The sequence below is a fragment of the Capricornis sumatraensis genome, chromosome 2, assembly GCF_032405125.1.
Source record: "Capricornis sumatraensis isolate serow.1 chromosome 2, serow.2, whole genome shotgun sequence".
Classification (NCBI taxonomy): domain Eukaryota; kingdom Metazoa; phylum Chordata; class Mammalia; order Artiodactyla; family Bovidae; genus Capricornis; species Capricornis sumatraensis.
Genome location: NC_091070.1, coordinates 102,785,211 through 102,809,674, shown reverse-complemented (window position 1 = coordinate 102,809,674; position 24,464 = coordinate 102,785,211). Strand labels below are relative to the sequence as shown.

The window sequence follows — 24,464 nt, the reverse complement described above, 5'->3', positions numbered from 1 at the left end:
AGCCTTTTCTCTCTCCGACGACTAGGGCCACTCTCAGCTTGATCTGGAGCTTTGTTCTGCTAGTACGTCCACTCCATCCTCTCCAAATGGCCTTCTCCATGTGGTTGTCTTGCACAAAGTCCAGTGAGTCCTATCCCCCAGCCACCCTGGGCAAGCTCCTGCACCCACAGCTTACAGCCAGCTTTCCTCCTCCTTCTTGAGTCAAAATCTTGACAGAATTAGGTCAAATTCTTATTTTCAGGCCAGCCATATGGGTCATACACAGCCTATATGAAACTTAGCTGACCTTAAAACTAGGTATGAGGTTGAGGCTTATTCATGTTGACTAACAGAAGGAAGCTAACTTCAGTTTTTAAGATGCCGGATAAGATGATAAAGCAGCAGCAGCCAAAAAAGAGCTGTCACTTGTCTTTATGAACTGCAGTCAGTGGAAGAGCAGCTGAAACAACATGGTGTAATTTGCCCCATGACCAGGTTACAGAATTAGGGTTGAGTTTTCAACCATTCTGTGCCATCTCAGAGATCTTTTCCTTCCACAAACCCTTCCACAGCTCTGTACCTTGGTGAGCTCTGTCTACACGCTTTCATCAGCGGCCACTCATCCCTGCTTCTGCCTGAGGGTCCCGTGTGGATCACAGCACTGCAGTGTGATGCAGAGTTCTTTACATGGTGTGGACGAAATCCAGTGACAAAATTTTAAGTCCCTAAGTCTGTGATGATGCTTCTCTAGCCTTCTTGGTAGCTTGCAAAGTGCTAGGTACGGAAGAGGAAGGTGCTAGTTAATACTTGGTGGGTGGAACTCAATTCCTCTGAAACCAGGGTACAGACCGAACGCGTTTGTGAGGCATCCTGTCTCTGAGTTGCCTGGCAGAGAGGCACATCACTTCTGTTGGAATCCCAAATGCTCAGGGGCTTTTAATAGCCATGGCCTTGCATTTCAATGTCATTTTTGAAAATCTACCCAATATTAATTGGTGGCTTCCTGAGTTCTTTTAGTTGCTATGTCATGTCCAGCTCTTGAGACCCCATGGACTACGGCGCACCAGGCTCCTCTGGCCATGGAATTTCCCAGGCAGGAACACTGGATGGAGTGGGGTGCCCTTTTATTCTCCACAGCATCTTCCAATGTCTCCTGCACTGTCAGGCAGATGCCCACTGAGCCACCTGGGAAGGCTTATTGAGTTAGGGCCTTATGAACAGCCACTCCAGTTATGACAAAATACTGCTGGGGACAGGGTCACTTCTGGGGGCAGAATCTGACCCCCAAAATGTTTTTTTGTCCCTTCCCCATACCTTATAGACAGGTTTCGTGCTGTGGCATTGGCAGCTGTTCCTAACCCCCAACACCCTCTCTCTTCCCGACACCTGGATCCTCGGCTGGCCTCTCTCCTGTTCTCCCACCTGCACACCGCAAGCTGCTCCATGCTGTGAGCCCTGCACCCAAGGCTCTCTCCTGTCACCTCCCACAGAAGGCCGTGCCCATCCTGACACCGTGTTGCCCCAGGCACAGCCCGGGCTGGGCCGCTGGATGCATCCTGCTCTCCAGCATGTTCTGGGGAACCATCCTGTTCTCTCCCAAGAATCAGCAGTTCTGCCCCCACTGCAGGGGCAGCAGGCTGATTCCTTGATGACTAAATGACCATTACAGGCTTGACTGTCTAAATGAAGCTCACAGTAAAGCATTTTCACCAAAGTTATTTATTATGCAAAAGAGTAAGGCTCTAGCAAACCAGTATAAATTAAGACCGAGCAGAGTGGGTTTCCATCCATCGCCATGTGCCCTTGTATTACACAGCCCTGTTCCAACAAGTCAGCTGAGGCTCTTTTTGTGATGCCACTGTCCTTTGGGATCTTTCTAGGTTCGAGCTATACCAAGTCGTCCTTCAAGGCCTTCCCCAGGATGGGTTTGTCTCATTCCATGAGGTGAACAAGTGGCTGCAAAGAATGTGGTCTTGCTTCTCTCGCTGCCTGCTCACCTTGTTCACCATCTGCAATGACACCGCTGTGTTCTTCCATCCGACTCTTCACAGCTCGCTTGGCTCCTTGAGGGCAACGCTAGGCTTATTCATCTCTCGGTCCCAAAAAAGGGACAGCATGGCCTTGCATACAAGTTCTATCATGGGGAATGTACACTTGATTGCAGGAGGGCTCCGTCATGCCCCTCCCCAGGCCTCTGGCTCCCCTGCTCCCTTCCCTGATATACCAGTACCAACCGCTACCTACTCCCACCTTCCCCTGTGCCGGCTTCCTGGCCCAATCACCAGTTACCTTGAAATTAGGGGGTACGGTAACAACTGAAGCCAAATTTACAGCCGGAGCAAAGCTACTCAAAACCTGACAGAACAATACAGACTATTAGGACATGCACTAACAGCTGCGGTTTCTCTGGGGACTTTACAAAACACACCCTGAATTCAGCTGTGTTTGAGAAGGAGGAGGCCCGACTCCCAGGTAAGAGCCTGGAGCTGCAGGAAGTAGGGCCTGCCTAGTCCCCAGGAAACCTCAGAACATGCTGCGTTCACAGTGGACTCTTCAGGAAGCGCGTGGGGATGCACTCTCTCCCGGCATCCAAGGACAAAATTCTGTGTGAGTTTGGGACTGGGTATGACCAAATGTTACAACTTGAAGCATCCCATTCATAAAGAGAAATACTTGGGTGGTGGAGAAATATGAGTGAACTAGGTTGTAAATGCTTTATCCTGTATCTTTAACAATCTGGGCATCTACAGGTCTGGCCTGTGAGTGCTGAAACTCCAGGAGCTGTTAGCGAGGGGGCAGGGCTTGCATGTGGAGGGCATCATAGGTGTCCTTGGTGGCCGTGCTGAGTCCCTGGGAAAAACATGGGAAAAGAAGAGGAGGTCAGAAGCCCTGTGTGGGTGTGGGCCGGCCGGAGGCCAGCAGACGTCTGCTGCAACCTGGCCTGCGCCGCCCCCTCCCCCACCGCCCCCACCAGCTCGGCAGCCTGGGAGCTGTCCCGCTACAGCTTCGGGCTCTGTGTTTAGAGAAGCTGGCTGTGCTCAGCGTGCACAGTTCACACTGATTCGCAAAAACTAAGCGCCCGACTACAACAACACTTTCTTTTTAAAGTTATTTTTCTTGATTTGTTTACTTTAGTCTTCTCACCCACCCTATTAGGTGTGAGAATGAGGCAGAGCAAGGCTTCTGCAAGGGCCCAGAGCAGTGGAGAAAGAGGCAGGAAATGGCTTGTCCGGTGTCCTTTACTCAAGACCACACAGCCTCTGGGCAACTGCCACTTGTCTGCTTTGCCCTGTTCTCCTAGCGCTCCCACTGCTTCTTCCTTAGACTCAAGTGACGTGCTTGAAAGGCTGAATCCCAACCCCGCCTCCGGGACTGACTGGCAGAGCAGTCACTACAGGCCTGAAGGGGCGCCCTTGGCTTGCCACGTTCAGCTGCTGAAGAGCTGGCACTGCCAACAAGAAACACAAGGGAGCCTGACCGCGGCCTGGTTAGATGGTGCCATCCTGGGAAGCAGGGCCAGCAGTGCAGACCAGAGGCACCGCCAGCTGCACTTACCTGGTAAACACCATCATGCCCCTTGCCTCTTCGCCGCTGGTTCTGTGGGAATGAGACAAGAAAAGGCTAGAAAGTCAGACAGTTGGCAGCAGCCTTCCTGCTCAAGGGTCCGACTCGGAGGGCCCCAGATAGTCAGAGCTGACCATCTCCTGGCCAGCAGCCCTGCCCAGGGAGAAAAAGGCCCTCAGGTCACTGGTTAGACCTTGGCCTCCGCAGAGTACGGTGAAGCCGGGCTCTGGTGAGGCCCAGGTTTGCTCTGCCCGGTGCAGAACCTCATCAGATCTCGGATCTGGGCTGCACAGATGCTGGCCACACTGCCCACTGCTTGGAATAATCGGGCATCTCTGCAGCTCTCAAAATTCTTGGCTAACTAAGAAAATCACTATGGAGGTTCCTCAAAAAACTAAAAGTAGGATTACCATACGATCTTAGAAAACTACAATTCAAAAGGGTACATGCACCCCAGTGTTCACTGTGGCACTGTTCACAGCAGGCCAAACGGGAGCAACCTAAACAATCATCAAAAGATGAATGGATAAAGAAGACGTGGCACATATATATGGCAGAATATTACTTGGCCGTAAAAAAAAGAAAGAATGCCATTTGCAGCAAATGGATGGACCCAGAGATTATCATACTAAGTAAGCCAAAGGCAAAAACCATAAGATATTACTTACATATGGAATCTAAAAAGATTATACAAATGAATTTATTTACAAAAACAGACTCACAGACACAGAGCAGACTTATGGTTGCCAAGAGGATAGGGAGAGAACAGACTGGGAGTTTAGGATTAGCAGATGCAAACTATGATTGATAAAGTGGATAAATTATAAGGTCCTACTATATAGTACAGGGAAATAGATTCAATATCCTGTGATAAACCGTAATGGAAAAGAATATGAAAAAGAATGTATATAATCACCAAGTCACTCTAATTAACACAACACTGTAAATCAACTATATGTCAATGAAATAAATTTTTAAAAAATTCGCATCTAGTCATTTATACTCTGGGAACGGCAACTATGTCATGGGTACAAGCTCCAGCTGTAGAGTCTGTTCAAATTCTGGCTCCCCATCAGCAGCTACGTGACCCTGGGTCAGTTACTGAACCTCTTGTGCCTGGAAGGGCACACATGTCTCATCAGGTTATTGTGGGAGTTAAATGAGACCGTCTGCCTGGTAAAGCACGAGCCAGGCCAGCTCTGTGGGTAAGCTACATATGCAGTTACAAAGGGACCAAACTTCGCAGGTTCAGTGCTCTGCGCTCACCATCTGGAAATTCTTAATCACTTACGAACAGGGGCCCTACCATCCCAAGTGCTAAACATATTTTGACACACATTAATCACATGATTATTATTAATGGGGACAGATTTTACCTTTTTTTTGCAAAGCATAGGCCATTTTATAATTTAACTTGGTTTTTAATCCTAAAGATTAAAACCTTAAGGCCTTTCTGAGTACCTTATCAAGAGATGACACAGCTGGATTAACCTTTGCCTCTGGCGGCCAACCCATGGGCTTTTGTGGGTGCCAGGAGGAAGGGATGGGACTCTTGGAACATTCCCCACACCACCCAAGCCTGGGGAACAAAGAAAGGGCAACACTCACGTCACTCTTCATCCCGATCTCACTGTAGGCCTCCGCCATCTTGTCTTTTCTTAGCTCCTGAAGAAGAGGGCACGAGATACTGGTTTACCAACCAATGCAGAAAACTGTGGACTCCCCTGCAAAAGGAAACCTCTAGATTCCCAAGTTGGGGGGGGGGGGGCGGGGTTCTATATTCAAGGCTCCAACAATCAGCTCCAAGCCCACCCTCTTCCTCAGCCCTTTGGAAACCTCTGAGCTGCCAGCCCTTTGCATTGAGCTGAGAAGCTCAGCTTAGAACCTGAGATAAGACGTGGAGTCCTAGCCAAAGGTTGCACATGTTGGACAATGCAAGAGCTCACTCGAAGGCCCCAAGATTATTTATTTAAGCAAGTTGTCTCTTTACATAGCCAACGCCATAGGAAGAAGTAGCTCTCTTTACAGCAGGTTACCCCCTGCAGTAGTCCCCCACACACTGATCAACACCCAGGATGGTGAGGTTTTCAACAAGAGGCGAAACTCAGGGACTACTCTGGCTCCTAGGAACAGGAGTCCCTCCCAGGGGCTTGCCCAGCTCGACCTCCCTGTCCCTGCTAGGTCCCAACCAGGCTCATCTGAGAACTCCAGCAGCAGGCTGAGGGGCCTTCCTACAACCAGCCACTTGCAGGCAGCAAGCAGGTGAGGCGGAATTCGGCCCGCGAAGTGAGAGTCAAGTCAGGCCAAGACTGCAGAGCGAGGAGCCAAAACCTTTGTCCAGAGCCCTTCTCCAGCCCTACCCCCCAAATTTCCAAGGAAAAATATGCCACCTCCTCTACTCACATTATACACGACTTCGTGGGGGTTCTTCTTCCTCTGCTGGGAGAGAGAAGGGGAAGAAGTTAGCAAGGGAGAAACAGGAATCCAGGCCAGGAGAGCTGAGGCACCCTCCCGCTGCCCCTTCCGCCCAGCTGTGGGCTCCCCCTCAGCCCGCGTCCTCCCTGCGCTCCTGCAGCCAGCTTAGCCGCCCCGGGCCTTCATGGCCTCCTGCTGCCTGAGGCATACAGACGTGCTCTCACACCCAAGCTGAGCTCTGCTCTTAAGACCCCACCTCGGGCCTCCTCCAGCTGCGCCCTTTCCCACAGGGTGTGGCGTCAACAGCTGAAAAGGCAGAGCTGCTGAGAGTCTGGTATTAGCCTTGCCCCACTCATGCTGTGAAGGCCCGGGTGCCCCAGGAAGGAGCCCCGGGCGGCGGCGGAGGACGGGGTGATGGCCAGCGGTCCGCCTAGCGAGGCCTCTCTCACACCTCAAGGTCCAGCATGGTGAAGAGCGCGCTGCCCCCAAGGAGCTCTCTTCCAACTGCCTGGCTGAGCCCGCACACACACTCACACTCACACACACACATGCAAACACAAAAAGGCCCTACCGGTTTCCCCCCCATCTCAGGGTCGAAGCCCCCTCTCCGATCCAGGACTGCATACTCCTCTCTTCGGCCGACATTCAGCTCCTAGAAGAGGCAGAAATGAGTCAGAGGTGAGAAAGGAAAGCTCAGGAGGATGGGGCCGGTAGGCCGGGGCGTTCTTTAAGAGTGGTGGCTCACAAAGGAGCAGGGATCATCTCAGAAAGCCTCTCAGAGAACATATTACTGGGGGGGGCGGGGTGCATGATCTATTCGATCAAAGTCCCATTGCACGGAGGGAGTGAACTCGCTTCTCCACCGCAGGGAAGTGCTCTTTCCTTCTCCACCCCCATCCCTCTGGTCCGTGAAACCGCTGCCGGGCGGGGGCTCGCTTGGAGCAGGCACTGCACCGAGTGGGCGCTTGCCGCGCAGCACACCGCCAGGGAGCGGCATCCTCCCAGCACCTCCACGAAGCAGGCATGGTGACTATCCCCGTTTTACGAGTTAGGAAACTGAGTCCCAGAGAGGTTTTTAACCCGCAGGGCTGAGAGCCGCGGACCAGACCCACAGCCGAGCCCCTGGCGGCTGTTTCCCCCACGTCCCAGGAGAGGCGAGCACCTTCTAGGCTAGGCTCTCCGGGAGAGGCGGACTTACGTTGTAGACCGGGTTCTGGCCATGCTGGTAGGCGGGGGCGTCGGCACTCGTGCTGAACTGGATGGGGAAGAGGAGAGAAAGCGCTTTACTTTCTGCACTCCGCTTCTGCACTGCAAACGGCGTGAGCCCTGTCTGCTGGGGCTGGGCCCCTGCGGGCCCCCGTGGCGTGAAAGCTTCATTTCTGAGCCCAACTGTCCTTCCCCCTCGCAGGGGTCAAGCTCAGTCACCGCAGGTGCCCCAGCACCCGCCCTGGTTTCCGCTCCCGAGCCCGTGCCCTCGCGCATGCGCAGAAGCGCCGGCCTCGCGGGCCGCACCCACTGCGCTCCGGGCTTTTCTCCTGGCCGCTTCCTCCCAGGGATTCGGAGGACTAGTTGAGAGGTCCCATCTCCATCGTGACCCCTGCACCCGGGTGCACTGTGTCCGTGTGGCACTGTGTCCTGAGGACCTGGCCCAGGCACATGGCCTCGCTCTGTTTTCAGTTCATGCCCCTCAGCTGAAACTGCAGGTCTTGCCGATTCAGAACATTGGGAAACACCTGGCAGATGATCTAGGGCAGCGTTCCTCAAACTTAAGTAAGACATTGTTTCTTATAATAAAATGTTTTGCTAAAGTCCAAAATCCAAAAAAAAAAAAAAAAAAGGTTAAGGCACGAAAGTCCTATGGCCACCCCCAGCCCCAGCCCCTCCAAATACTGCAGGGCCTGCAGGGCCCTAGGTGAAAACCAGTGCTCTGGGTTAATCTTCCCACGTACAGATGAAAAACGGGTTTGAAGAGAAAAGGCTGGCCAAGCCTGGGTTTGCAGTTGGACAGCAGGGTCTGGAAAGAGACTGCAGGCCCCCACCTCTCTGCTCTTCACTGAAGCATAACCGCTTTTCCTAGCAGAACCGCTGCCTTGAGACGCCTAAAGGTTCACACATCTGTATGACTCTTCAGTACAATCAATTGAACACTCATCCTCCCACTCTTGTGTGGCTAAGCAAAACATTACCCCCCACCTCTCCAGCCCACCCAGTGTGCACACTTGGTTGGTCTCTGTTTTGCCCGTGGATACCAACCACTCATGCTTGAGACTTTCCAAGACCAAGGCCCTCTAAACATCCACTGAGTTGGGGAGCCCATGCCCTCCCCGCAGAGGCCAGTGGCACCAACCTTTGCTCTCAGAAACAGGGCAGTGACAATAACGCCGTAGATGAAGAGGATCCCATCCAGCAGGTAGCAGAGTTTAGGATCGAGCAGGCCGAAGCTCTGTGCCGCTGTGTCGAGAGATGAGATTGATTAGCCAGGTCCAGGTGAAGGAACATGTCTGCCTGCGCGGGGCAGGTACCGTGACAGGTCAAGGAAATCATGATGAAGGCTGGCTGCATTCTCCATACCCCATTTGACCACAACCTCTCTCCCACCTTGGACCGGCCTCTGGGGAAACCTAGCCTGCCCCAGCAGTGGACCTGGCACCTGGCAGGGCCACAAAGCCTGGAAGACAGGAAGGAGGCAAAAACTAAGTGGGGGAGGTGAGATTGTCCGTTGTGCGCATTGTGCAGGGGAACATCTTGGGCTGCTGCCTCCCAGCCCGGGAGCCCAGATGGGTGCGAGCCCCGTGTGAAGCGCGTCATCTGGAAGCCACCCCAAATTGCCAAGGGGCCCCTCACAGTATGCACTACGCAAACTAAAGTACAGTGGGGTTGGGGAAGGAGGTACAGTAAACATTCTGGTTAAACAAGAAAAGCATTTTTTGAAAGCTCACTGCACTGTGAGAGAGGAGACACGGATTTAGCCTAGACTGTTCTTCCTGCCAGGTATGTGTGCAGCAACTCAAGTGTAAAATGGGGTGTAGTAGGCGTCTAACTCCACCCCTGCCTGGTATCACGGAAGCCACAGTCCCGCGGCCGCAACCTCTCCCTGGCCGAGGGCGCCCTCTAATGGCCGCCTGAAGGACTACCTCGAGACTAAGGCAGCGGACAACATGTGCGCTTGAAGGCCTCCTCCTTATTAGTTCTGTGACTTGGGGCAAGTTATTTACCCTAGTTCAGCTGCCTCTTCTGTTGACCAGGGTGAAAACTATAACATTTCTTTAGTGTTTACTTCGTGCTCGACACCGATTTGATGTAATAACTTGTCAGTTTCTCCCAACAGCGCCCCGTGGACACAGGCAGGGAGAACTTCAGATTTAGCCAGGAGCCCTCAGCAAGTAAGAGGCAGGCCAGGAGAGCCCAGGTGGCGTATCTCCCCTCCTCCCCCCCGTCCCCGACCTCCTGGGCCCAGCCCTGCCCTCCCTCTTGCAGGAGCAACGTTTTGGCCTCTGCCACAAGCCGTGGGAGCAGGTGAGTCAAGGCTGCACCCTAGTCCCCACCCCCAGCCCTCTTGAATTCTTCTGTTCTCAACCCTTTGACTCCTTCCCTAACTCAGGACGCTCCACCCCCACCCAGGCACTGATTTCTTTGTAAACATTCCTAGTCTTTGCTCAGAAACCGTTTTGTCTGTCTGAGTAAAGTCTGAAGTAGGGGATCTGAAGGCTACTCCAGTATTCTTGCCTGGAAAATCCCACGGACAGAGGAACCTGGCCAGCTACAGTCCATGGGGTCGCACAGATTCAGACACAACTGATCACACACACACACACACCACACACACTGAAGGCCTATAAGGAGACAAGCCAGCCCCCAGCAAAGGCCATGTCTGGTGGCCACTCCACCCTAGCTGGGGTAATTTGTTTTTCCTTTTAGGACTGGAGGGGTGTCAGCGGAGATTTATTTGGGTGGTTGAGATTCAGAAAAAGGGTTGGGAGAAAATCGCTTAGTTGCTTGTCACATAAAATGAGAACAGAAAAATTACTGGACAGTAAATTTAGAACAAATAAGGAGAAATATTTCTTGGTGTTGTGCAGAGCCGGTGCAGTGGCGGAGAGGATTTGGCCCCTCCCCAGAAATAAGTAATAGGACCACATTTCGTTTTTTTTTCTTTCTTTTTGAACAGCAGCATGATTTTATGACCAAAGACAAATGTGCTATGTGTGGTTTGGTCAAAAAAAGGATATTAATCACCACACATACCCCAGGATAGGAAACGTCCCTCTGCCGAGTCCAACTGTTACCAGGCTAGCAGAATGGGACTGAGGAAGGCAGTGATAATCCAGAAAGTTCCTTGAAGGGACCCAGGGCCTAATTCAGTTGTGTGGTTAATTAAATATTTATTGGACATCTGCTTGATGTCAGAGGATATTGAAATAGAAAGAACCCTGGATTGGGTATCAGGTGGGTTCTATCAATAGTCCTTCGTCTGCCACTAAGTAGCTATGTGGTTTTGGGCAAGTCACCTCACCTCTCTGGGCCTCAGTTTCTCCATCTGTAAAATAGTGGGTCATCCTGTCTACCTTAAGGGTGTGGTGAGACTCAAATGAGAGAATGTACTGGTAGGTGTTTTTGTAAATTTCCTCCATAAGGATAACATGTCTAGCGTTTGAGTCCCTGCTCTTTCAGGGCTTATGTCTTAGCTCTTGAGGCCACACCCAGGTTGGAGGGGCTTCCCTTGAACAGCAGGCAGCTTTCCAAGATGACAACTCAAATTCAGGAGCCATGGACACGCCTAGGTTCTGGCTCCTTCCCTGCCTCCCCATCCCCAAAGGAGAGACCCGTTTTCCTCCTTCCCTGAGCATCTCGTTTCTGTCCCCACCACATTCAGTCCCTAAGAGAGGTATTTAATGGGATTATATGGTGGCTGTTTTCCTAAACAACAGAAGAACCTGTTTTATTTCACGCTTCCCATCCTCTGCCCCAGATCCACAGCACCCAAGAGAACCCCAGAATTTGCACAAGTACCCAGATACTGATTAAGGATTCTCATTCTCAATCTTGGTTGCACATTAGAATCGGCCTGGGGTCCACTCTGACCCCAGGTTCTCATTTAACTGTCCGGGGAGGGGACCAGGCGTGAGCATGGGCCAGCGCACAGCAGAGCCGAGTTTCAGAGCTGCCGTGTCCCTCAGGCACAGCTTTTCTCAGCAATACATCTGTGCCCTACCACAAGTATAAATTTCACTGCCAGTAGAGACAAAAAAACAAAAGCAAAGCCTCAGTCTTCTATATGCACCGCAATTTCTGTGTGCTTCTCAACTGTGTGTTATTGAACTTCTCCAAGCCCCAGTTTCCTCATCCATAAAGCAGGATAATAATATTAACTGTCTCATTAGGTAATGGTGAGGCTTAACTATCTCAATAAAATAATGAATGCCTGGCATGTATTAATAATAAGTGCTCCATATATCAGCTATTGTTATCACCATGATTTTTTTTTTCCCAAATCACCACCAATATATTTGTTTGAGGGAGAAAGGGTCAAATCATGTCAAGAACTTTTAAGCCAGATAGGATTAGGGACAGTGATCTGCCTGACTTCCGGGTGTTCACAGCTGCACAGGTGACTAGAGCGTGTAAGGCGACACCAATTAAGCCAGAGAGCACTTGCTGGGAGGATGCATTCTGAGCAGTCATGTGATTTCCCATTCGGAAGGTGCTGCCTTCATATCAGAAAAGCAGTGCTGAGGAAAATGACAGGGCCTCCTGGAAGCCAGCATCCTCCTCGCACAGGCCAGGATATTAGAGTGGCCGGTGAAGAAGAGTCTCACCCTATTTGCAGAGCAAAAGAGCAGTGTTCCCAGCTGAGCTGCAGAGTGAAACCTGGGGGTGGAATCTGACCCCATGATCCTTTCCCCTCCAATCTGGGCCTCCACAAACCACTCTGATCCCCTGCACAAGGCAGACTCAGCAGATCTGGGAAGTTAGGAGGATTCTTCCCAGTTCCCCAACCCCATTCCACTGTATCCAGGTCCCAAGGCACAGAGCCAGCCTCTCTGGACCCCCACTTCTGGACGGACACATGGCAAACATGGGACAGAAGCCCAGCTGGGCCGGGACCCGTCTGAGTGCTGCTAGGCTGCCGTTGTCCTGTAGGCACTCCAGGATCAGGCCTCACCCGAGGTGGTCAGGCCAAGACAGAGCAGTTATTTAGGTCATTCCAGTTGCTCCAGGGCAAAACACAACCTGGCGAAAAAGAAGGCTGGAGCTTCAGAAGGGCTGACCCTGCACATTCAAGTACTTCCTGCAGTGGATCCGGGATTAGAAGACAGGGAGCAAAGGGGAGCCAGTCTGTGACCTGCGGTTGTCCACCACCGTGAGATTGCCTGCCCACAGGCTCACTCCAGTCTCCGTTACTAACTTGGTGTCGGTCCGGATGGTCAGGGTCCGCCTGAACTGGGAGCCTGGATGCTAGGTGTTCCCCGGCCTCCCTTTGTCGTTACACTGTCATCCATCCGGTAGGCACTGGAGAAGTGGGCCAACAGCATGATAAACTGGAGCCTTCCTGCCAGGTAGCACGCGTGAAATGAAAATAAAAATTGCATGAGCGTTGCTAAAAGAGCTCTCTAAAACTGAGCCAGGAGACCATTAAGAAAGTATGACTTATGAACATCTCAGCCTGGATGGAATCTGATTTTTTGACCCAGTGATGTCACCCAGAACACCTGCCAGAAATTCAAGATCCTTACTAGACCCTTACCTTAAAATAACTCATGATGATCTATCTCCTTATGGAACCCACGCTGTAAAACAACTTGTGATTCCTGAAGGACAAATATTTTCCACCTCATGTTAGAGCCAACCAGTTATCCTCAGGCAACTCTTAACAGCTCGGTGGCTTTTTGTCTTCATAAACCGCAGATGCTTTCTCTTCCTTGGAACACTCTTCCAGGGTTACCCGAATCTGTGTCTCCTGACCTGCAGTACTCAAGACCCCAACCAACAATGACAACAAAATAAAGACTGCAGATAAACTCTTTGCCTATTTGTAGGCTCCTGCATGATCGGATGCCTGGAACAGGCCCTGTGGGACACCCAGAGGAGGCTCCAGGGGGAACCAGGCCTTGTTGGGGAGGGAGACACAATGTGAAATGTTCACAAGCTGCTGTGACAAAGTGTCAAGAGCCAGCAGACAGTAAGAGCTGTGACTTCAGAGCGAGGCAAAAGCTCCGTGTCCTGCAACCAAAGGTGAGGCGCACCTAAGGCAGAGAGGCGTGTCTCTCCACATGTTGCGTCTAAAAATGGTAGGAGTCTTATTAGCGAAAGTGAGCTCGGCATCTCTGTACACCCTTTTGCCATCTTCATAAAGGCCCGGAGCGTGGAAGTTTCATGGCACTGACCATTAGCAGAAAGATTCTGGGTCCCCAAAGGCAGCCTGGAGGCACTAGAGTCTGGTTTTTCTGGATGGGATGTATTTGAATTGTGCTGTTTGTCTGTCTCCCAGGCAGACTATGAGCTTTCATAAACAGACCGAACAGGACTTATCAACCTGGTCCTGCTGTAGCCCAAATCTATGGACACACACTGATGCCCATCTCCCCCTCCAGCAAATCCTTTTCAGGAGCAGGGCACCTGTCAAACTCCATCACATCCAATTAGTAAGGATACTTCCCATTTGAATCCCAACATGTTCTTTTGAAATGACTTCTGTACCGGATCAAGTTTGATTCTCATGAGAGCCCAGAAGGTGAGCAAGGGGCGATTACTAGATCCAATTCACTGACTGGTAAACTGAGACCAGAGAAGTAGAGTACTTTTCCTGAGTACACCTGCAGGTTAGGGACGAGCTGGATGGGACACTGCGTCCCCGAGTCCAGGTACTTGTCTAACCTCTCTGCTTTAGGTGCACCCCACCTTTGGTTGCAGGACATAGAACTTTCACCTAGCTCTGAATTCACAGCTGTTCCTGTTTGCTGCCTTTTGACACTTAGTCACAGCAGCTTGTGAACTTTTCACATTGTGTCTCCCTCCCCAACAAGGCCTGGAAAGCACAGATGATGCATTTTGATTTCACTCGCTTGTTTCCCCTCCTCACCGAGCACATATGAGGCCACTTAAGAGGAAAGAACGTGAGCCTTAGAGCCAGGAAACCTAAGATTTAAATTCTAAATCTGCTTCTTACTAGCTTTGTGGTTTGGGACAGCTTTCTTAACCACGCTGAGCTTCAATTCCTCTATCTGCCAAAGGGGTTTATTAAGACTGACTTCACAGGAGGTTATGCAAATGAAATGAGATGCCAGTGTGTGGGGAAGTGCCCTGTCTGGTGGCACGGTCTCAGGTCAACTTCTCCACCATGATAAAGGCTCTGAAGGTACAAGCAGCCGCAGGAGAGACCAGGGCTTTCACTCCTTCATGCCGAGGTTGGGGACTAAACCTGGGCAGTTTCTCCAGCTCAAGATGGAGCGACCCCTCCTTCAGTGTATATGAGAATAAAGCCAGACACTGCATATACAGAAAATGGCTGGTGTACAGCAGGAGCTCAATAGTGGGTGGACAGCCTGAGAACTCCCGGCTTCACCAAATGGTGACAAGCTGACATCTGCACTGTGTTCAGCATAGAGAACTCTTTGCCCTTGAGTTATCCGGTTTAATCCTCAGAACAACTCTGTATGATACGGGAAGAATGATGCCACCTCTATTCAGATGAGGAAATTGAGTCTCAGAAAGATCACTCAGCTAAAGAGTTCCCAAGTTTTATCTGATACAAAGTCTCTCCACTCTAGTTGGATGCTTCTGGAGTTTCTCTCTTCTAGAGAGCTTCCCACCTTTTATAAGAATTTCTTCTAAAAAAAAAAAAAAAAAGAAAGACTTTCTTCTCTGATACCCCCAGACTCTGCTTGAATATCTCAGGTGACAGAAAGCTCAGCTCAGTTCATTTCAGTTCAGTTGCTCATTCGTGTCCGACTCTTTGCGACCCCATGAATCGCAGCATGCCAGGCCTCCCTGTCCATCAACAACTCCCAGAGTTCACTCAGACTCACATCCATCGAGTCAGTGATGCCATCCAGCCATCTCATCCTCTGTCGTCCCCTTCTCCTCATGTCCCCAATCCCTCCCAGCATCAGAGTCTTTTAGAGTGAGTCAACTCTTCGCATGAGGTGGCCAAAGTACTGGAGTTTCAGCTTCAGCATCATTCCTTTCAAAGAAATCCCAGGGCTGATCTTCAGAATGGACTGGTTGGATCTCCTTGCAGTCCAGGGGACTCTCAAGAGTCTCCTCGAACACCACAGTTCAAAAGCATCAATTCTTCAGCGCTCAGCTTTCTTCACAGTCCAACTCTCACATCCATACATGACCACTGGAAAAACCATAGCCTTGACTAGACTGACCTTTGTTGGCAAAGTCACGTCTCTGCTTTTCAATATGCTGTCTAGGTTGGTCATAACTTTTCTTCCAAGGAGTAAGCGTCTTTTAATTTCATGGCTGCAGTCACCATCTGCAGTGATTTTGGAGCCCCCAAAAATAAAGTCTGACACTGTTTCCCCATCTATTTCCCATGAAGTGATGGGACCAGATGCCATGATCTTTGTTTTCTGAATGTTGAGCTTGAAGCCAACTTTTTCACTCTCCACTTTCACTTTCATCAAGAAGCTTTTGAGTTGCTCTTCACTTTCTGCCATAAGGGTGGTGTCATCTGCATATCTGAGGTTATTGATATTTCTCCCGGCAATCTTGATTCCAGCTTGTGCTTCTTCCAGCCCAGCATTTCTCATGATGTACTCTGCATATAAGTTAAATAAGCAGGGTGACAATATACAGCCTTGATGTGCTCCTTTTCCTATTTGGAACCACTCACCACCCATCAATTACTTGTGGAGAGCTCAAATTTTCAGAGCTTTAAAAAAAATAGCTTTGGTCCTAGATCTACTTCCAAAAGCACAAAGAACACAAATTCTCCCACATCTATAGAGACTGTAAAATCCCACCCATGTCCAGCTTGTCTCCCCCTTAATAAGGAGCACTTTAACATCACAGCAAGAACAAACCCTCTGAAGGCAGGCAACTTGATTTCGAATCCTGGCTCTGCTGTTTAACTAGCTGTATGAATATGGGATAATCATAGCTACCTCCCAGGGTGTGTGAGGTAAGTGGGATGGGCTGGTGAGCTCTCAGTACGTAGGACCTCATGGTATTGATTCTAATAGCCTACAATTCAGGTAGGAGCAGACAGCTTCCAAGCCTCCTGAACTCCTTTTGCCACTCCAACCTTGAGCTCAAGGTCTGGCTGCTGCCCAGCTGCGCCTCCAGACTCAGATGCAACTGGTGATGGCATTGCAGGCTAAGAATTTAGAAAACAGGAAGTTATGTGTGCTCAGGAAGGCAGTGGCAGCAGTGATGGGCTGCCTGTGCTGGGTGTGATGCCCAGCCCGTCCACCACAGCACCTTCGGCATCCAGACCTCCCCCTCCGGGGAGTGGCTGTTTCATTGAGCAACTAACTTTCACTGCAGCAGGGGAAATCTAGGCTAGACTCACAGGATGATAGTTATAACCACTTTTGTGCTAGGAAGCACGTGTGAGTTTTCCCATTTGATCCTTACAGCAACTATGACTTTACAGCTGGGGAAACTGAGACTCAGAGATGTTTAATAAGTTGCCTGCGGTCTAGAGCCAGGGTTAAACCTGGATCTATCTGAATCCATAATCCAGACACCGTGTGGTCCAGAGTCCTAACCACCAGTTGGTATTGCCCTTGGACGACTTACTGGTCTTCAGGGATGGGGAGAAAGGATCCTCACCAGGCTTTGGAGACCTTCTTTTTCAGAGGATCCAGTAGGTGATATCCTAACTTCACAAATGGCCTCCTTTCTTTGAGAAGGCAGAGGGCTGAAAGGCCTACAGGGTTAACAGCTATAGCTGGCCTACTATCAAATGTGAGACCCACACTGGCCAGTGCCTCGAGAGGCTGATCCATTTGGGAACATCCTAATCAACTTGACTACATCACTTATTAGTACCAGATAATTTTAAAGTTTTACTTTCTATTGGAGTATAGTTGATCAATAATGCCGGGCTAGTTTCAGGTAGTACCATGTAATTTTTTTAATGGTATTTGCTTTTTTGTTGCTGGCAGTGCTGGCTCTCCGGCACCCTGTGGGCTTTCTCTGGTGGTGAGCGGCGGCTAGCTGCGGCATGCAGGCTTCTCGTTGCAGTGGCTTCTCTCGCTGCGGAGCACAGGCTCCAGCAGACGGGGCACCTGGGCTCAGCGGTGGCGGTGCTCGGGCTTGGTTGTCATGCAGCACATGGAATCTTCCGAAACCAGAGATTGAAATAATGTCCCCTGCGTTGGCAGGTGGATTCTTAACCGTCAGACCAACTTTATTTCTGTTAAGGGCTGAATTCAGTTCAGTTCAGTTGCTCAGTCGTGTCCGACTCTTTGCGACCCCATGAACCGCAGCACGCCAGGCCTCCCTGTCCATCACCAACTCCCGGAGTTCACTCAGACTCCTGTCCATCGAGTCGGTGATGACATCCAACCATCTCACCCTCTGTCGTCCCCTTCTCCTCCTGCCCCCAATCTTTCCCAGAATCGGGGTCGTTTCAAATGAGTCAGCTCTTCACATCAGGTGGCCAAAGTATTGGAGCTTCAGCTTCAACATCAGTCTTTCCAATGAACACCCTCAAAATTCACATGTCCTAACTCCCAGTACCTCAGAATGTGAGTGTATCAGATGTCGGCAGCTGGCATAATTTCTGACTTCTGAGAAATTGTAACGAGGGAGCATATTGCACGTAAGCAAGAACCTAGCTCAGTGCCTGACACATAGTAGGTACTCAAAACACCACGATAGGCCATTGTTATTAGGAGATGCAGGCATGGTGCTAGGCAGTGAGGAGCGAGCAAAAACACAAATAAATGGCTTCACCGTTGAGCAGGGAGGTGAGCAAGGGAACAGATCTTCCCACCAAGAGAGACGCACAGGACACTGAGGACAGCCAAGGGAGATGGCGCCTGTGCTCATCAGTGCTCTGGAAGGAGAGCAATGACAGATCATGGCCTCCGCTGGTAAGCAGAATCCACATTTCAGCTCTTTCCCTTTATTACACCTTCCCAGTGGCCCCTCAAGGCCAGCAGACAAATGTCTCATTTTAGTGGACAGCAGTTACTCTGTGCCAGGCAGTTATAAACAAGTTATATACATGTATATATATATATATATATATACACACACACAGAAAGTGCAGTATCTATGTATATGTGTATATATATCTACATATTTTATTGCTATTGTTTACTCGCTAAGTCATATCCGACCCTTTTGCAACCCCATGAATTGTAAGCTGGACAGATCTTACTTGCTCCACTTTGCAGATAAAGAGTCTGAAGGTCAGGGAGATGAAGTGACTCCTGAGGTCCCGTACACCACGGGACCATGGCATGTCGCAGAGCCAGGAGGAAGCCTGGAGGAGAGGCCAGGTCTTGCCAGGCCTTTGTTCTTTCACACACAGCCCACAGTATGCTCTTGAACATTAGCACCATTTAAAAGAAATCCGCTCTAGAACAAAACCCTCATGTAAAAATTCCAGGCGGGATTTTGCCATTTCTTTGAGACTTCCATTTATTGTTAGTCTGCAGATAAACCCTCACAGTGTGCAGAGATATAAGCACATTTTTACATTTATTGATATTTATTACATCATTATCTGCAGGAGCAAAACAAAAAGAGGCAGAAGAAGACAAACAATGTAAATGTCCACCAGCTGGAAACCAGATAAATAAATCTCAGAGTATTTATGTAAAGCAGTTCAAATAAACACAACAGACAGTTCTGTATGTGCTGCTATGGAAAGATCTTCGAGATACTCAGATTAAAAAGCAAGCTCTGGAGTGATGTATACAATATTTGTGTATGAACAAGAAAAGGCGTATTACATAGCCTGCGCATGTGTGTGCATGACCAGTCGCTCAGGCATGTCCGACTCTGCAAACCCCTGCACTGTAGCCCGCCAGACTTCTCTGTCCACGAGATTCTCCAGGCAAGAATACTGGAGTGGGTTGTCATTTCCTTCTCTAGGGGATCTTCCCGAGCCAGGGATCTATCCCTCAGCCCCTGCGTTTCCTGCATTGGTAAGCAGATTCTTTATCGGTGAGCCACTTTGGAAGCCCAGCTTGCCCATGTATGCTGCTGCTGCTGCTAAGTCGCTTTAGTCATGTCCGACTCTGTGCGACCCCATAGACGGCAGCCCACCAGGCTCCCCCGTCCCTGAGATTCTCCAGGCAAGAACACTGGAGTGGGTTGCCATTTCCTTCTCCAATGCATGAAAGGGAAAAGTGAAAGTGAAGTCGCTCAGTCATGTCCAGCTCTGTGCTACCCCATGGATTGCAGCCTACCTGGCTCCTCCATCCATGGGATTTTCCAGGCAAGAGTACTGGAGTGGGGTGCCATTGCCTTCTTCACATGTATACTTATACATAAAAATGTATCTGGATGGTTTATGTTTGGGATGATGAACAAGTTCTGGAAACATTCGTGATTATGATAATTCTCTCCATTTAGGACGCTTTAGCTTCTGTAAATACGGCTTATCCTTTTTGGTGTACAAGTTTTGTACACAATTTGTTAAGTATACTCTCTTTGTTTGAGAAGAAACCACTGACCAGGAGAAAATATTTTTGAATCACACGTATAAAAGAGGATTGAGTCCTGAATATATAAAACTTTAATATACATATGGGAGTTGGGGAGGGAAATTGCTCCGTATCATGTTTGTGATCATGGTTACGTGAATCTATCCAAATCTTACAGCTCATAGAGCTACCCACCAAAAACAGTGTATTGTTAATTATTTTACTGTTAAGATGCAATTTTAAAAAATTAAAAATTTATGATAGTTAAAAAAAAATTTTAAAAACAGATAGTGGTGATAGTTAGACAACATTATGAATGTACTTCATACCACTGAATCGTGCTCTTAAAAAATGGTTAAATGGTAACTTTATATGAAAATTTACCACAATAAAAAAGTATCTATATCTATCTATCTACCTACCTACCTGCCTATATATTTGGATTGCTGCATACAAAAAATACATTATTCACAGTAACTCTGTAGAGGAAGGAGTTGAGGGAGAGTTTGGGAAAATTTTACTTTGCACCCTTTTGGGTTCTTTGAAACTTTGTGATAATATATTACATTTACAATGTTAACCCAACAAAAACAAATGACATGAACCCTTAAATAAGTCCATGTTTGCGCAGCACAGTTCTAGGCAAGCAGAAAGTGGAGGGAGAGATACAGACTTGTCCATCTAGCAAAGCACCTTGAAGTTGACTGTGGTGCAATACATTTCTGGTGATGACTTACTGGGGTTTGGAAGTAATTCAAATATACAGAAATATTCACTCGAATGATATTTTGGGAAGTTTTCATATTTTTATGCATAAACATAAAAACAATTACTCCTGATGCATAGCACAATCATAAGTGAAAGTGAAATCTCTCAGCCGTGTCCAGACTCTCTTTGCGACCCCATAGACTATAGCCTCCCAGTCTCCTCCATCCACGGGATTTTCCAGGCAAGAGAACTGGAGTAGGGTGCCATTGCCTTCTCCAGGGGATCTTTCTGACCCGGGGATCAAACCTGGGTCTCTCACATTGCAGGCAGACACCTAACCCTAACCCTCTAAACTACCAGGGAAGTCCACAGCACAATCATAGTTGCTGTCATTGTTATCAGTGCTGCAGAAAAGGGATACCTCCATACTCAAGTTCCTCCTTGCCCCACCCTTGACACGAGCACCAGCCCAGCAGGTGAAAGCAGCTCTGGCCTACTGCCTCAGCCCACTCATGCCACTGCCCCCGGGAGTCAGGCACCTAGGAAGCCAAGCAGACTTCGAGGCATCAGGAGCTGCGCTACCGGAATAACCCAAGGGAGGCCATCAGACCGAAGGGAGCCAGGGGGGCCGTCTTTGAAGCCCTCATCTGCCCTCTGGGAAGGCTCCTACTGACTCCAGGCAACTGAGGCTAACTTTTCCCGGCTTGCACAGCACCCATAGCAAAAACCTATATACCTATCTGCTTGACTGATAGCCCCTCCAGCCAAGGAGCTCCCTGAGCCTGGGGCCATGCTCGGTCCCCTGCGGTAGGCCCTGTGCTCGTCTCCTTTGGCTACACGGTGGTAGGTTGGGGGGCAAGTCGCAGGGTGAGGCTGGCCTACCAAGCTTAGCTTCTCCCAGACTGGTGGGAGGAAATGCTATTTTGATTTGAAATTATATATACTTTACGGGGCAGGGTAAATTCTCTGCAATTTTAGAGGCAAGCCTGAGCCCTCATGAGGCCAAGCTCACTGTCCCCTATCTGGGGTCCCTCCCGGAAAGGAGATGGAAAAAAGCAGTGGCAGGCTTCTGGGGCTTCTCCTGAGGTGGTCGTGCTCACTTACCCCTGAGCCCTGGCCACCCAGCAGTGCCAGGGGTGGGCCCTGCCCTCCGCTGTCACAGCCCACCAAGTGCGTTCAGAGGCTGGGCTCTTCCCTCCAGCCACACACACCCAAAGCCCAGGTGTGCAGGACCCCAGCCTAAGGTTACCAACCTAATTCATGAAGAATAGCCCTGCCCCAGCGGAAGAGTTCTGGACTCTGTGTGTGTGTGTGTGTGTGTGCGCGCGCGCGCGTGCAGGGGACCTTAAGGTCCTTCCCCCGGAGGCCAGGGTGGGCTCTGGGCTCTCACCGCCTCTCCCTGCGGTTACTGGGAGCAGCAGCTCCACCCCTGGGCCCACAGCTGTCTCCTAGCTCGAGGTTTCCTGTCGAGCTCAGCCATCCAGGGCCTGGGTTATCACCGGAGATCTCCCTTCTGAACTTGAACTGCTCACACACTCTCAGGCACCCGCCCCCACTTGCGGTCCCTTCCCCCCCGAACCGCACCGCCCCCGGCCTCTGCGGGGAAGTCGGCCGGGCTGGGAACGCTCGGGGTGGGGGTGGGGGGGCAACTGGATCCGCTCTGGACCTGGGGGCCGGGGCCGCAGGGAGAACTGGCCGGGCCGAGGGTCACCCTGAGAAGCAGGGACTCTCCAGGCCCTGCGGGGTGAGGAGGTGGGGAGCGCACGCACAGATCAGGAGGCCTGGCTCCGGTCTCCGAGAGCGTTGAGCGCGTGTGTCCACAGCCCTACGGCACTGAGGACCGGCCGGGGCCTTCCGGAAGGCCCAGGAGACAGAAAGGCCCTTTGGAGACAAGCCTCCCCCACGAAGAGCCTCCAGCCTACAAGGTCTGCCCGTCCCCCCTTTTCGGAGATCCAGGAGGAAGCGCAGTGGTCTCTGTCTCGGTTCTCACAGTGAGGGGTACTCCAGATGTCGTCAAAAGCCACGGCTGGGAGAGCCCGCAGCTGCTTTCCCTTTGGAGCCCTGACACAGGCTAAGCAGCCAGTGCTGGACTTTATCTGCCCCTCTGCTGGGGCAGCTCTGTGTGGAGCTCCGGGACTCCACAGGTGGACTGCCCCTGCTGGGGTATGTTCTCTCCCACCCAGCCGAGGAGTGAGGGGCCATGCCGGGAGGGGAGGGCCCCAGGAGGTAGCCCTTGTCAGCTTCTACTGGTTTTCTCCGACATAAGCTAACCAGGTTGCAGGACAGGGTGTTATTCTGACTGAGGACAGAAAAAGTCACTGAGCTAGCTCCTAGGTGAAGAGGGGTTGTTTTACTGCTCTTGACTGGCATCGGAGCCGAAGCTCTCAGCAGTGCTTGCCAGTTTGGTCTGGAGCCTGTGTCAGAATCACTCAGAGTGGCTGAATTAGTCTCTAAAGGAAGATCCAGGGATCTGCATTGTAACATGATGCCCCGTGTTCTCTTCTGGGCTTCACTTCAGGCTCTACTGCCTTCTGGGTTGATTGGGTCTGGAAGATTCTTAGGAATGCATCCAGCCCTATCTGAGCATTTGTGGACAGGCTGCTTCTTGAAGGAAGGCAACCCCAAGGCTCTCTGTCGTAGACACAGAGCAACCCTACCAGGACCAGGACCCCCACACTCTGTCGCTGTTATCAGAGAAACCCATCTTAGGTTAACTTCGGTGCATTTCATTCCTCATATTTCGTTGTACCGGCGTGTGATCTTACGTGCACATCATGCTGTCCCTGACATGGCTGCCTGGAGTTCTGCTTAGTTTAAAATAGACTAACGAGGACAGTCCTGAAATTTCTTTTTATCCTTCCGCTGCTGCTGCGGCTAAGTAGCATCAGTCGTGTCTGACTCTGTGCGACCCCAGAGATGGCAGCCCAGCAGGCTCCTCTGTCCCTGGGATTCTCCAGGCAAGAATAGTGGAGTGGGTTGCCATTTGCTTCTCCAATGCATGCAAGCATGCTAAAGTCGCTTCAGTTGTGTCCAACTCTATGCGACCCTATGGACAGCAGCCCAGCAGGCTCCTCTGTCCATGGGATTCTCTAGGAAAGAACACTGGAGTGGGCTGCCATTTCCTTCTCCCTTTATCCTTTTAGGTCCAGTTTTTCCACATCCAGTCATTTGCTGAGGACCAGCTTGCTGGCTGCTGGGACCTGCCTGGGTAGCTCTCATATCCACCTGTGTCTTGGGAGATTTTGAACAGCTGGCATGAGATGCCATCCTGGGTGGCGCCAGGAGCTGGGCTGGGCCCCTCACACTGCCCAGCACTGTCTTAGTGTGGGCCTCTGCTCTGGGCACCAGAGTCACAGCTCCTCTGAGCAGTTTAGGGGCCCGGCTGGTTTGCTCAGGGCTGTGTGGAAATAGGACGGGGAGCCTGGGCACCCTGAAGCCTGCTTTCATCAGGATTAGTTGGTGAGAGAGAACAAGCCCAATTTTCCAGGACAGACCAGGACAATCCGCACAGGAGGAGTAATGTGGCAGCCGAAATGGAGCTGGCGTCTCACGCTTGAACATTGCCCCTGATTTCTCCTGTGTGGACAAAGGGCGAAAATCACCCACCAACCCTGGACGAGGAGAAGTGCTGTGAGTTGGAGCAGGGAGCCTGGGAATGTAGGAGTAAGTGCCATCTTGTATGCAAACAGGCACTCAAGAGTTTTCCAAGATGCTGCCCACAGCTCTCCACCCAGATCCTGCCTTTCCCCTTCCCTCTAGTAACCCTTTTCATGCCCTTCTCAGCTCTCTTGTTCCTCTCAGGCTCCCTTTCCAAAAAGCTCCAGCCCACACCAGCTTCCACTGCAGTCATTATTTTTTGAGTACAAAGAGCACTTTGTTACTCTCACTGTGTCTAAAGGATTCTTTTCTGCTCAGCTAATGCATGTTACTCAGGGGTAAAGAAAGAGCGGGGCTTCGAGTTCTTTTGATTCTACCATGTAGAAAGCCCAGTGGTAGGCATCACCAAGACTCAGCTGTTACATAACTGCTTGGATGATTAAGAGGCTGATTGATTGACTGATTACTATTAATGCATAAGGATGAGATGGTTGGATAACATCACCGATTCAATGGACATGAGTTTGAGCAAATTCCAGGAGACAGTGAAGGACAGGGTAGCCTTGCATGCTGCAGTCCACGCAGTCA

The 24,464-nt window shown here is 50.5% G+C and overlaps 1 protein-coding gene across 1 annotated transcript in view; it reads right to left on the bottom strand.

The window, feature by feature from the left end:
- Nucleotides 1–2,555: 2,555 nt before the first annotated feature.
- The window catches only part of CD247 (CD247 molecule), an 84,467-nt gene continuing 62,558 nt past the window's right edge, over nt 2,556–24,464 (bottom strand). The window contains exons 2-8 of the mRNA XM_068965783.1: nt 8,306–8,409; nt 7,157–7,213; nt 6,530–6,610; nt 5,947–5,982; nt 5,152–5,208; nt 3,535–3,576; nt 2,556–2,829 (exon numbers count right to left, since the gene is read on the bottom strand). Coding sequence (XP_068821884.1) covers nt 2,764–2,829; nt 3,535–3,576; nt 5,152–5,208; nt 5,947–5,982; nt 6,530–6,610; nt 7,157–7,213; nt 8,306–8,409 — 443 coding nt within the window. The 3' untranslated portion in view covers nt 2,556–2,763. The remainder of the gene's footprint in view (nt 2,830–3,534; nt 3,577–5,151; nt 5,209–5,946; nt 5,983–6,529; nt 6,611–7,156; nt 7,214–8,305; nt 8,410–24,464) is intronic.